The 11892-nt window shown below is 42.3% G+C and overlaps 2 protein-coding genes across 4 annotated transcripts; both read left to right on the forward strand.

The window, feature by feature from the left end:
- The first annotated feature begins 3071 nt into the window (after nucleotides 1-3071).
- Nucleotides 3072-8486, forward strand: Hr39 (Nuclear hormone receptor FTZ-F1 beta). Of its 3 annotated transcripts, none has more exons than XM_017629673.1 (7): nucleotides 3072-5249; nucleotides 5311-5628; nucleotides 5689-5859; nucleotides 5940-6042; nucleotides 7629-7783; nucleotides 7859-7961; nucleotides 8038-8486. In XM_017629673.1, exons 1-7 carry the CDS (start codon nucleotides 3255-3257, stop codon nucleotides 8070-8072), a joined length of 2880 nt encoding a protein of 959 aa, XP_017485162.1. In that variant the 5' UTR covers nucleotides 3072-3254; the 3' UTR covers nucleotides 8073-8486. The 3 variants fall into 3 exon arrangements, with proteins under 3 accessions (XP_017485162.1, XP_017485163.1, XP_017485164.1); XM_017629674.1 differs by having other exon boundaries at nucleotides 5689-5838; XM_017629675.1 differs by lacking the exon at nucleotides 7859-7961 and having other exon boundaries at nucleotides 5689-5838.
- Nucleotides 8487-8784: 298 nt separating this feature from the next.
- LOC108373735 (nuclear hormone receptor FTZ-F1 beta-like) lies at nucleotides 8785-11433 on the forward strand. Its single transcript, XM_017629672.1, has 6 exons — nucleotides 8785-9153; nucleotides 9215-9532; nucleotides 9593-9742; nucleotides 9844-9946; nucleotides 11119-11273; nucleotides 11350-11433. The coding sequence occupies exons 1-6, from the start codon at nucleotides 8785-8787 to the stop codon at nucleotides 11431-11433; spliced, it is 1179 nt and encodes a 392-aa protein (XP_017485161.1).
- Nucleotides 11434-11892: the final 459 nt, after the last annotated feature.

Raw genomic sequence — 11892 nt, forward strand, 5'->3', positions numbered from 1 at the left:
TCTTAAACCTGCCCTTTCTCTGGCACTTAGCAATCAGCTGTTGCGTGCCCATATGTCGCTTTGTCCGATGTGTATAATTTACTGTAATTAACTTTATTTATTGCATATTATTTATTTTAATTTTATTTTATTGTAATTTTAGTTTATATAATTTATTTTGTTTTGTTTATTTATTTATTTTCAATATTTTAATTTAATTTAATTTTATTTATTTTTTCTAAAATTTTCGTTTGGTTTCGCATTATTAATGCGTTTTTTTTTATTTTCATTAAAAATGTAATATATTTCACATAACATTACTGCAAAAATATTCAACCCTCTCTCTCTCTTAAACCTGCCCTTTCTCTGGCACTTAGCAATCAGCTGTTGCGTGCCCATATGTCGCTTTGTCCGATGCGTATACTTTACTGTTTCCCAGTGCGTTTAGTGGCCTTCTTTTGTCGGTTAAGGTTAATGTGCCTTAAATATACATATGTATATTATTCACATTTTTGTTAGCTTTCTTGTTCGTTTGCTTTTGCCTTATTTTTGTGTAATTTTGTTTAGTGTTTCAACTTAGTTCGTCATCGGCATGTTCTGCGGGGGGTTCCATTAGCAAATTTCTACGCTCCGCACCCATTCGTTTCATGGTTTGTAAATACATACATATGTATGTAAGTTTGTAGGTTTATAAATTTTGCTTTTAGGTCGTTGACACTTTTTCCACACAGTTTCTGTTGCTTTGTTGCCAACACGCTCATATTGCAATAGATTTTACCACCTATGGTTGTTGTTGGACTCATCAGTTTTATTTTTTATTTGTTTTTGTAGTCTACCTTGTCTTGTTGTTAAAATTTATTATTGTTGTTGTTAATACCGTTTTGATCTTGCTTTTCGAAAACCTCTGCGCTCTGATTGTGCCCAACAAAAGGTCGAACCAGCGAACAATTGCTTAATTCGTTCGTCCTCCAGTCACATGTGTTGGTGACACGTTTGTTTTTACTGTGAGATGACACTTCAGCGATAGGAGGGAGCCACCTTTCTTTCGTAACAACAAAGGGAACAGCACCAAAAAAAAAAAAAAAACACATAATCACACAAAAACTTAATTCAGCAAATAAAATATTCATAACCCAAAGCATTTGTTATTGTTGTACTGCTGATATTTTTTTTTTTTTAGTGAAATTTTGTCAAAACTTCATTGAAGTGGTGAAAGCGTTGCAGAGGTGTAATTTTTCGTTCTTTTTACTGGTTTTTTTATGTTTCTTTCGATTTGTAATACATATGTATGTGTTCGTGTTTGCTTAAAAATTTGTGATGTCTGCACATAATTTTCGTCGATTTTCCTTCATTAAGCTTTACTTCAAAACCAGAGTTTAAACTGAAATTTTAGTTTTACGTTTGTGATCTTTGAAATCTGTCCACCGTTTTAATTAACTCCACAGAAAGTGTTAAAGTGTTTTTCACAAAATCCCCATAGTGTCGCGTGCTGTGTGAGCGGTGGTACCGTTTTGTTAAAAACACATTTTCTAAAAGTCCAACTCATCCAGTTTCGTTATAAAAAACTCGCGAAGACTGTGGCGTTTTTAGTGTTGCCTTCAAAAAAGTGAGATCCTATCAAATGTTATGTGAAAATGGCGCACCATAAGGTCATCTTATGAAGAACTTGAGGATTGTGGGTTGTCAAAAAACTAAGAATTTTTTAATGTCTAATGTCGTTTCGTCACTTTCCACCATTTTCTCAAAAAAATAAGCAATTTTTTTTAGTTATTCAGCTGCAACAACCTCTTAGGGTACGACGCAGGGTTTTACCCGTCAGCTGTTACCAGCTCAAGAACCATTTCACTTTTAAATCAAAACATCTTCAAATCATTGGTCGAAATTCTTTAAAGGCACCGCCCTTTTTATCTCATCGATATTATAGGCTCCTTCTCGACCCTAGCCCTCACAGCTACGATTTTATTAAATGATTGATTTGTTCCAGACCGTCTAGTTGAACTCCTGGCACCAGTGGTTACCAAACCAGTAAGCAGATTTCAGACGCTTCACGAGACCGGACTTGATGTCAGAATCTAGCCCAGATGGAGCGAAAGCTGTTCTACCCACAGGCACAATAAATATATCTATGAGAACTGGGTCCGAGTAAGGCTAGAGGGCAGGCATCTTCTTTTGCAGAAGTCGAAGAAGAGAAAATCATGCTTAGAGTCATGGATGAGAATCATGAAGATAGCCGATAGACTAAGGAAACAATGGAAATGATTTAAATCTGAGATTGCTTACATGACAGTCGAAAGCCTAGGTGAAAATCCTGGACCCACGACAACCTTCAGGTGAGGGTGGTAGTTCAAAAGCAGTAACAGGGTACAATCCATGCGAAGATATAAGATCGATTACACTCTATAAGACGGCTTATGCTAGTCTTGATGAGGCCTTCTGGGGATTTCGAAGATTTACCACAACGAACAAGGGTTAGAACAACATGCTAGTAAAGCCATCGGAGTCTGTAGAGAATTTCAAAACTATTCGGCTTTTCAATCCGAAACTCTTCTTCGTTTCTTTTAATGCCATGCGTTACTTCTACTTTGTTCTCCTTCCAGTTTAACTCGACTTGTTTGCCTTTCGGGCGACTGTTCTTCACGTTTCGCGCGGTCAACAGGGAGACCTGCCTCAGCAAACTAGGGGATTCCATTCCAAGACCTTCTTTGCAGCGCTGTCGTCTTCTTTGCGCAAAGTTTGGCCTATCCACTTTCAGTTCTCTATCCAAATCCCGATGTCAGGGCGCTCCATGTTAGTCTTCCTCATTCGAGATAGTTTTAGGCCAAAAACAATTCGGAGTATCATTCTAGGAAATCGGTTGACGAAAACTTGTAGCCGCCTGCCTTCACCAGTGCCGCCATTGGCGCCAACTTCGCTACCAAGAATATTCCTCACAGTCTCAAAAGTTCGGTCGGAGACTAATACATCGCCAAAGCCATAAAGTCAAAGTTACTTAGAGCTGAGACACTGTCATTAAATATATATATTTACATAGTGCAAGACTCAAGGCTCCAACAAACTTTAAACTAATTTACTGTTTTTTTCTTTCCAGGTTACAAATATATTCAGCATGGGACTACACCAGCGACATCTGTCCAATTTTTATAAACTGCACCAGCGCTCCATAAAAACTAAGAGGATTTTATAAATACGCACATTTGCACAATTTTGTGAAGAAGGCGCACAAGCTATATATCTTTTTATACTAAAAAGTAAACCGTTACTAAACATACGAAATAATGTCCTCCACAAAAGCTGAGAGCGCCGCTGGCTCCAATCCATCAGCGACTGCCTTTGGCTCAACCCTAGCTGGCAGTGCATTCCAATTGCCCGTGAATATGCACGGCCATGCCCAAATCACTTCGAATGGCAGCCACTGCCACAGTACTAATGGCACAACAACAACAACCACCACAACAACAACACGCAACAATGTATCCGTCACGAATATTAAATGCGAAATGGATGAGAGTATTGCGTCATCGCTAACGCCCAATGGCAATATAGTGCCGGTCATAGCTGCAACAGGCGCTGCCAGCTACTATAACGGTGCAAGTAGTGGAATTGGTGGTGTTGGTATACGGATACCTGTCACGAAGGCGGAAGATTCCGACTCTGAGACTGAGTTGACGAACATTGAGAATTTAAAAGTGACGCGACGCGCGCATAGCAGCAATGCGGACGTCAGCACGCCTGGTGCGGCTGGTGGCGGCAGTAATACAAACGCTAATCATAACAAGAATGGACCGCGTCCCATGTCCTGGGAAGGGGAACTCTCCGAAACGGAGACGACTGAAACGGAGCTTATGGAAACGGAGAATTCGTTAAGTAATAGCGGCATAGCGCCGAGCATGTTGAGCACAAACAATGGCAGTATTGGTAGTATAGGCGTGGCGGTGATTAAAAGCGAGGCGACCACCACAACCCCCGCACAGACTTTGCCGCCAACGCCGACACATCCCATCAAGCCTGAACAAATGGAACAAATTTCCGTTGAGGTGCATGCTGGTGCAGCGGCGCTTGCACCGTCGCGCACCGGCTTGGGTAGCAGCAGCAGTGCCGGAAGTCTTTATTCCACACCGCACACAAAGCTCGCACCCACGCAAAGTGATCCCATTAATCTGAAGTACGATCCCGATGCCAACGCTACGGGGCTTATCACAGCTGGCGGAAATGTAAACTCGCCACTTTTGGCGCGTAACAAATCAGCCACCCTGCCACTTCCTGCCAATCCCAGCCCAGACTCTGCCATACATTCCGTCTATACGCACAGCTCACCATCCCAGTCGCCATTGACGTCGCGCCACGCACCCTACACGCCATCGCTGAGTCGAAACAATAGCGACGCATCGCACAGCTCATGCTACTCTTACAGTTCAGAGTTCAGTCCAACACATTCACCCATACAGGGCAGACATGCGCCACCGGTGCCAGCACTCTACGGCAGCTTCAATGGCTCGCTGCACCACTCAGTGCTCTACCGACCCATTACGGTGGATAGTGGCGGTGGCGGTGGCGGCGGCGCTGGTAACGGCAATGCCGTTCTTGCCAGCAACGCGGAGGCACAGAACCTAAGCATGGACACGAAGGTCTCGCCGCTCAACATGGGTCTGGAGGGTTTGCCTGCCTCACCGGCTGGTATTTCGCGTCAACAGCTCATAAACTCGCCTTGTCCCATTTGCGGCGATAAAATCTCCGGCTTCCACTACGGCATCTTCTCGTGTGAATCGTGTAAGGGCTTCTTCAAGCGCACCGTCCAGAATCGCAAGAACTATGTATGCGTACGCGGCGGCCCATGTCCGGTAAGCATTTCGACGCGCAAGAAATGTCCCGCTTGTCGTTTCGAAAAATGTCTGCAGAAGGGCATGAAACTTGAGGCGATACGTGAAGATCGCACGCGTGGTGGACGCTCCACGTACCAATGCTCGTACACATTGCCCAATTCGATGTTGAGTCCGCTATTGAGTCCGGAACAGCAGGGTGTTGCGGCAGCGGTGGCAGCAGCTGCTGCGGCAGCAGCCAGCCAACAGCAGCAGCACCAGCAACAGGGACGACTTGGCGGTGGCGCGCAAATGACGCATTCAATGTCTGCACAGCAGCAGCAGCATCATCACACGCTGAACGGACTGGCTGCGGGTTTGGGTGGTGGGGGGCACGCCACAATCAAGTCGGAACAGTGTGATGAAGGAGCTACCGCGCCGGCGCGTGCAACAAACATTCCTATGCTGCTGCAGGTGAGTTTTTACGCACAAAGGACTTTGAACTTTTAAGAAATTGCCTTCAAATTCATTACAGGAAATCATGGATGTTGAACATCTGTGGCAGTATAATGAAGCCGAATTGGCGCGTCTCAATCAACCGATCTCTACATCGTCTTCCTCCTCTTCCAATGCCTCTACCGCCTCGACGTCCACTGCGACTGGTGGTGGTGGTGGCGTTGCTGCTGCTGCTATCAATACACAAATGACAAACCCTCTGCTGGCCAGTGCTGGTTTCGGTAACGGTGAAAATGCCAATCCCGATCTTATTGCACACCTGTGCAATGTGGCCGATCATCGACTGTACAAGATCGTCAAATGGTGCAAAAGTTTGCCGCTCTTCAAGCATATTTCGGTAGGTTGCGCTTGCGTCAGCTTAGAAGAAACATTTGCAATTTCTACTTCCTTTCTATAGATCGATGATCAAATTTGCTTGCTGATCAATTCATGGTGTGAATTGTTGCTCTTCTCGTGCTGTTATCGTTCGATCGATACGCCGGGAGAGATTAAGATGTCACAAGGCAAGAAGATTGACTTAGCGCAGGCAAAATCAAGTGGCTTACAGGTGAGCAGCAAGCTAAGAAATGTCAGCATAATGTTGTTTTGGTGGAGAAAAGTGTGTGCACATTTTTAATTATTTTACTTTTTATTTTGCTGTTCACTTAGGCCTGCATTGAACGAATGCTGAACCTGACAGAAAACTTGAGACGCCTACGCGTCGATCGCTATGAATATGTTGCCATGAAAGTGATTGTGCTGCTGCAGTCGGGTAAATATTTGAAATTTTTGACATTTAATTGTTTACAGTAAACATTTTAGCTCTTTTTATAGGCAAAATTTTGTATTAAGCCAGTAGAAAATTTGTAACTGCTTCTTGTGTAACCGAACAGAAAATCTTTAATTGCTTCTTGTGTGTACAAATGAAAATTTCTAGGATAGACCAGGTCTATTTCATAACTAGTTAACGACTAGTTTAGGCCCCTTCCTGGCCTAGTTCGGCCTCATTTCGGTCCAGTTCAGAACTATTTCAGTAGTATTTAGGGGGTAATTAGGGATCATTACGGGGCCTATTCACAAACATTTCGGGACTAGTTCAAGACTATTTGAGGGCCATTTTAGCACTAGGACTACTTATCGACCATTTCAAGACTATTTCAAGGCTATATCATGAACATTTCAGGAACAGTTCGGGTTCATTTTATGTCCAGTTCAGGACTACNCACTATTTGAGGGCCATTTTAGCACTAGGACTACTTATCGACCATTTCAAGACTATTTCAAGGCTATATCAAGAACATTTCAGGAACAGTTCGGGTTCATTTTATGTCCAGTTCAGGACTACTTTAAGACCATTTTGGAACATGTTCGGGATCGTTTTGGAATTATTTGAAGACCATTTCGAGAATTGATCGCATTATTTTGGGGCCTTTTTGGGACTAAGAGAGACCATTTCGGGACCGTTTCAAGACCTGTTCGAGATAATCTTGGGACAAGTTAAAGATTTTTCGACCATGTCGGGCCTGCTCAGGACTATTTCCGGACCATTTTGGGACTAGTTAGGGATTATTTTAGGGCCTGTTCACGACTACTTCAGGACTAGTTCGGGAACATTTGACAATATTTTAAGATCATTGCGGGACTAGTTCAGATCTATTTTAGGACCATGTCGGGGCTATGAGGGACACGACAATTTCGGACTATTTCGGGCCTAGTTCTGGACCATTTGAGCATAGTTCAGGACGTTTTGGAGCTAGCGCGAGTTCATTTCGAAAAAAGTTCAGGGCCATTTTCAGGACCATTTCAAGACTTTTCTGAGATCATTTCGGGAAAATTCTACGATTTTATCAGCACCCTTCTAGAACTAGTTCGGTTTTATTTCGAGGTTATCTTTTAACCTAACCCATTTATTTCACTATATACGGAATCGCCTAATGCCGTACTCAGATGTTTAGACATCAAACTTTATGAGTATCTGGTATACACGNAGACTATTTCGGGCCTAGTTCTGGACCATTTGAGCATAGTTCAGGACTTTTTGGAGCTAGCGCGAGTTCATTTCGAAAAAAGTTCAGGGCCATTTTCAGGACCATTTCAAGACTTTTCTGAGATCATTTCTGGAAAGTTTTACGATTTTATCAGCACCCTTCTAGAACTAGTTCGGTTTTATTTCGAGGTTATCTTTTAACCTAATCCATTTATTTACTATATACGGAATCGCCTAATACCGTACTCAGATGTTTAGACATCAAACTTTATGAGTATCTGGTATACACGCCCTTTTAATTTTATTTCATTAATAAATCAACTTCAAAAACTTTCTGTAATATGTTTAATCCATTTCCTTCCCTTGCCTAGACACCAGCGAATTGCAGGAGCCCGTCAAGGTGCGTGAATGTCAAGAGAAGGCGTTGCAAGCCTTGCAGGCCTACACGCTTGCGCACTATCCAGATACGCCGTCCAAATTTGGTGAACTACTGCTACGCATACCAGATCTGCAAAAGACATGCCAGGTAAGGGGATATTGTTGTAAATAAATTTGAAAAAATATTATATAAAAAAATGCCTTTCGATTTCTTACTGAACAGCTCGGCAAGGAGATGCTCACCATAAAATCACGTGATGGCGGTGATTTCAATTTACTTATGGAACTGCTACGNGCGCATACCAGATCTGCAAAAGACATGCCAGGTAAGGGGATATTGTTGTAAATAAATTTGAAAAAATATTATATAAAAAAAATGCCTTTTGATTTCTTACTGAACAGCTCGGCAAGGAGATGCTCACCATAAAATCACGTGATGGCGGTGATTTCAATTTACTTATGGAACTGCTACGTGGAGAACATTGACAAATGCTCTTGAAAAGTGTGCGTAGAAAGAAGCAACTGCAAAAACAACAAGAGCAAGTAGACGCAGCAACAAGGGCAGCGCAAGATTGCCGCCAACTGCTCCAATGGCGAAGTGCAATGGAATTAGCCGCAAGAAAGGCAATTGATTGTGCTTGAAGAGGAGAAAAGGAAGCCCAGAAAGAGGGAGAGGGAGCAGCAGGTATATGAAATCTGCCGCAATGCTTCCAGATAGTAAACAAAAAATATACAAACAGAGATGCTCGACGTGGAGCGGCTGAAACGAAGACAGCTTAAATTTATATGAAGAAAATATATAAAATCTATATATTAGTAAATGTTAGTCAATTAAGTAAATAAGAAAACGCTGCCACAATACGGCAGTAAAAAATATTCAAATATTTTATATTTTTACTTTTATAAGTAAAATTATAAATGGTAGATTTGTATGCTGAGATGCGCAGCTTGCGCAAAAAAGAGTATCTAAAATTTTAGTATTTTTTACTATGCCTATAAATATGTTTTAAGTAAGTAAATTAAACTGCAGTATAAGTAAATATATTTACTTTNAACTATGTATGCGTACGCGGCGGCCCATGTCCGGTAAGCATTTCGACGCGCAAGAAATGTCCCGCTTGTCGTTTCGAAAAATGTCTGCAGAAGGGCATGAAACTTGAGGCGATACGTGAAGATCGCACGCGTGGTGGACGCTCCACGTACCAATGCTCGTACACATTGCCCAATTCGATGTTGAGTCCGCTATTGAGTCCGGAACAGCAGGGTGTTGCGGCAGCGGTGGCAGCAGCTGCTGCGGCAGCAGCCAGCCAACAGCAGCAGCACCAGCAACAGGGACGACTTGGCGGTGGCGCGCAAATGACGCATTCAATGTCTGCACAGCAGCAGCAGCATCATCACACGCTGAACGGACTGGCTGCGGGTTTGGGTGGTGGGGGGCACGCCACAATCAAGTCGGAACAGTGTGATGAAGGAGCTACCGCGCCGGCGCGTGCAACAAACATTCCTATGCTGCTGCAGGTGAGTTTTTACGCACAAAGGACTTTGAACTTTTAAGAAATTGCCTTCAAATTCATTACAGGAAATCATGGATGTTGAACATCTGTGGCAGTATAATGAAGCCGAATTGGCGCGTCTCAATCAACCGATCTCTACATCGTCTTCCTCCTCTTCCAATGCCTCTACCGCCTCGACGTCCACTGCGACTGGTGGTGGTGGTGGCGTTGCTGCTGCTGCTATCAATACACAAATGACAAACCCTCTGCTGGCCAGTGCTGGTTTCGGTAACGGTGAAAATGCCAATCCCGATCTTATTGCACACCTGTGCAATGTGGCCGATCATCGACTGTACAAGATCGTCAAATGGTGCAAAAGTTTGCCGCTCTTCAAGCATATTTCGGTAGGTTGCGCTTGCGTCAGCTTAGAAGAAACATTTGCAATTTCTACTTCCTTTCTATAGATCGATGATCAAATTTGCTTGCTGATCAATTCATGGTGTGAATTGTTGCTCTTCTCGTGCTGTTATCGTTCGATCGATACGCCGGGAGAGATTAAGATGTCACAAGGCAAGAAGATTGACTTAGCGCAGGCAAAATCAAGTGGCTTACAGGTGAGCAGCAAGCTAAGAAATGTCAGCATAATGTTGTTTTGGTGGAGAAAAGTGTGTGCACATTTTTAATTATTTTACTTTTTATTTTGCTGTTCACTTAGGCCTGCATTGAACGAATGCTGAACCTGACAGAAAACTTGAGACGCCTACGCGTCGATCGCTATGAATATGTTGCCATGAAAGTGATTGTGCTGCTGCAGTCGGGTAAATATTTGAAATTTTTGACATTTAATTGCTTACAGTAAACATTTTAGCTCTTTTTATAGGCAAAATTTTGTATTAAGCCAGTAGAAAATTTGTAACTGCTTCTTGTGTAACCGAACAGAAAATCTTTAATTGCTTCTTGTGTGTACAAATGAAAATTTCTAGGATAGACCAGGTCTATTTCATAACTAGTTAACGACTAGTTTAGGCCCCTTCCTGGCCTAGTTCGGCCTCATTTCGGTCCAGTTCAGAACTATTTCAGTAGTATTTAGGGGGTAATTAGGGATCATTACGGGGCCTATTCACAAACATTTCGGGACTAGTTCAACACTATTTGAGGGCCATTTTAGCACTAGGACTACTTATCGACCATTTCAAGACTATTTCAAGGCTATATCAAGAACATTTCAGGAACAGTTCGGGTTCATTTTATGTCCAGTTCAGGACTACTTTAAGACCATTTTGGAACATGTTCGGGATCGTTTTGGAATTATTTGAAGACCATTTCGAGAATTGATCGCATTATTTTGGGGCCTTTTTGGGACTAAGAGAGACCATTTCGGGACCGTTTCAAGACCTGTTCGAGATAATCTTGGGACAAGTTAAAGATTTTTCGACCATGTCGGGCCTGCTCAGGACTATTTCCGGACCATTTTGGGACTAGTTAGGGATTATTTTAGGGCCTGTTCACGACTACTTCAGGACTAGTTCGGGAACATTTGACAATATTTTAAGATCATTGCGGGACTAGTTCAGATCTATTTTAGGACCATGTCGGGGCTATGAGGGACACGACAATTTCAGACTATTTCGGGCCTAGTTCTGGACCATTTGAGCATAGTTCAGGACTTTTTGGAGCTAGCGCGAGTTCATTTCGAAAAAAGTTCAGGGCCATTTTCAGGACCATTTCAAGACTTTTCTGAGATCATTTCTGGAAAGTTTTACGATTTTATCAGCACCCTTCTAGAACTAGTTCGGTTTTATTTCGAGGTTATCTTTTAACCTAATCCATTTATTTACTATATACGGAATCGCCTAATACCGTACTCAGATGTTTAGACATCAAACTTTATGAGTATCTGGTATACACGCCCTTTTAATTTTATTTCATTAATAAATCAACTTCAAAAACTTTCTGTAATATGTTTAATCCATTTCCTTCCCTTGCCTAGACACCAGCGAATTGCAGGAGCCCGTCAAGGTGCGTGAATGTCAAGAGAAGGCGTTGCAAGCCTTGCAGGCCTACACGCTTGCGCACTATCCAGATACGCCGTCCAAATTTGGTGAACTACTGCTGCGCATACCAGATCTGCAAAAGACATGCCAGGTAAGGGGATATTGTTGTAAATAAATTTGAAAAAATATTATATAAAAAAAATGCCTTTTGATTTCTTACTGAACAGCTCGGCAAGGAGATGCTCACCATAAAATCACGTGATGGCGGTGATTTCAATTTACTTATGGAACTGCTACGTGGAGAACATTGACAAATGCTCTTGAAAAGTGTGCGTAGAAAGAAGCAACTGCAAAAACAACAAGAGCAAGTAGACGCAGCAACAAGGGCAGCGCAAGATTGCCGCCAACTGCTCCAATGGCGAAGTGCAATGGAATTAGCCGCAAGAAAGGCAATTGATTGTGCTTGAAGAGGAGAAAAGGAAGCCCAGAAAGAGGGAGAGGGAGCAGCAGGTATATGAAATCTGCCGCAATGCTTCCAGATAGTAAACAAAAAATATACAAACAGAGATGCTCGACGTGGAGCGGCTGAAACGAAGACAGCTTAAATTTATATGAAGAAAATATATAAAATCTATATATTAGTAAATGTTAGTCAATTAAGTAAATAAGAAAACGCTGCCACAATACGGCAGTAAAAAATATTCAAATATTTTATATTTTTACTTTTATAAGTAAAATTATAAATGGTAGATTTGTATGCTGAGATGCGC

Source organism: Rhagoletis zephyria, unplaced genomic scaffold, assembly GCF_001687245.7.
Source record: "Rhagoletis zephyria isolate East Lansing unplaced genomic scaffold, Rhagoletis_zephyria_1.1 Rzeph_scaffold_06987, whole genome shotgun sequence".
Taxonomy (NCBI): domain Eukaryota; kingdom Metazoa; phylum Arthropoda; class Insecta; order Diptera; family Tephritidae; genus Rhagoletis; species Rhagoletis zephyria.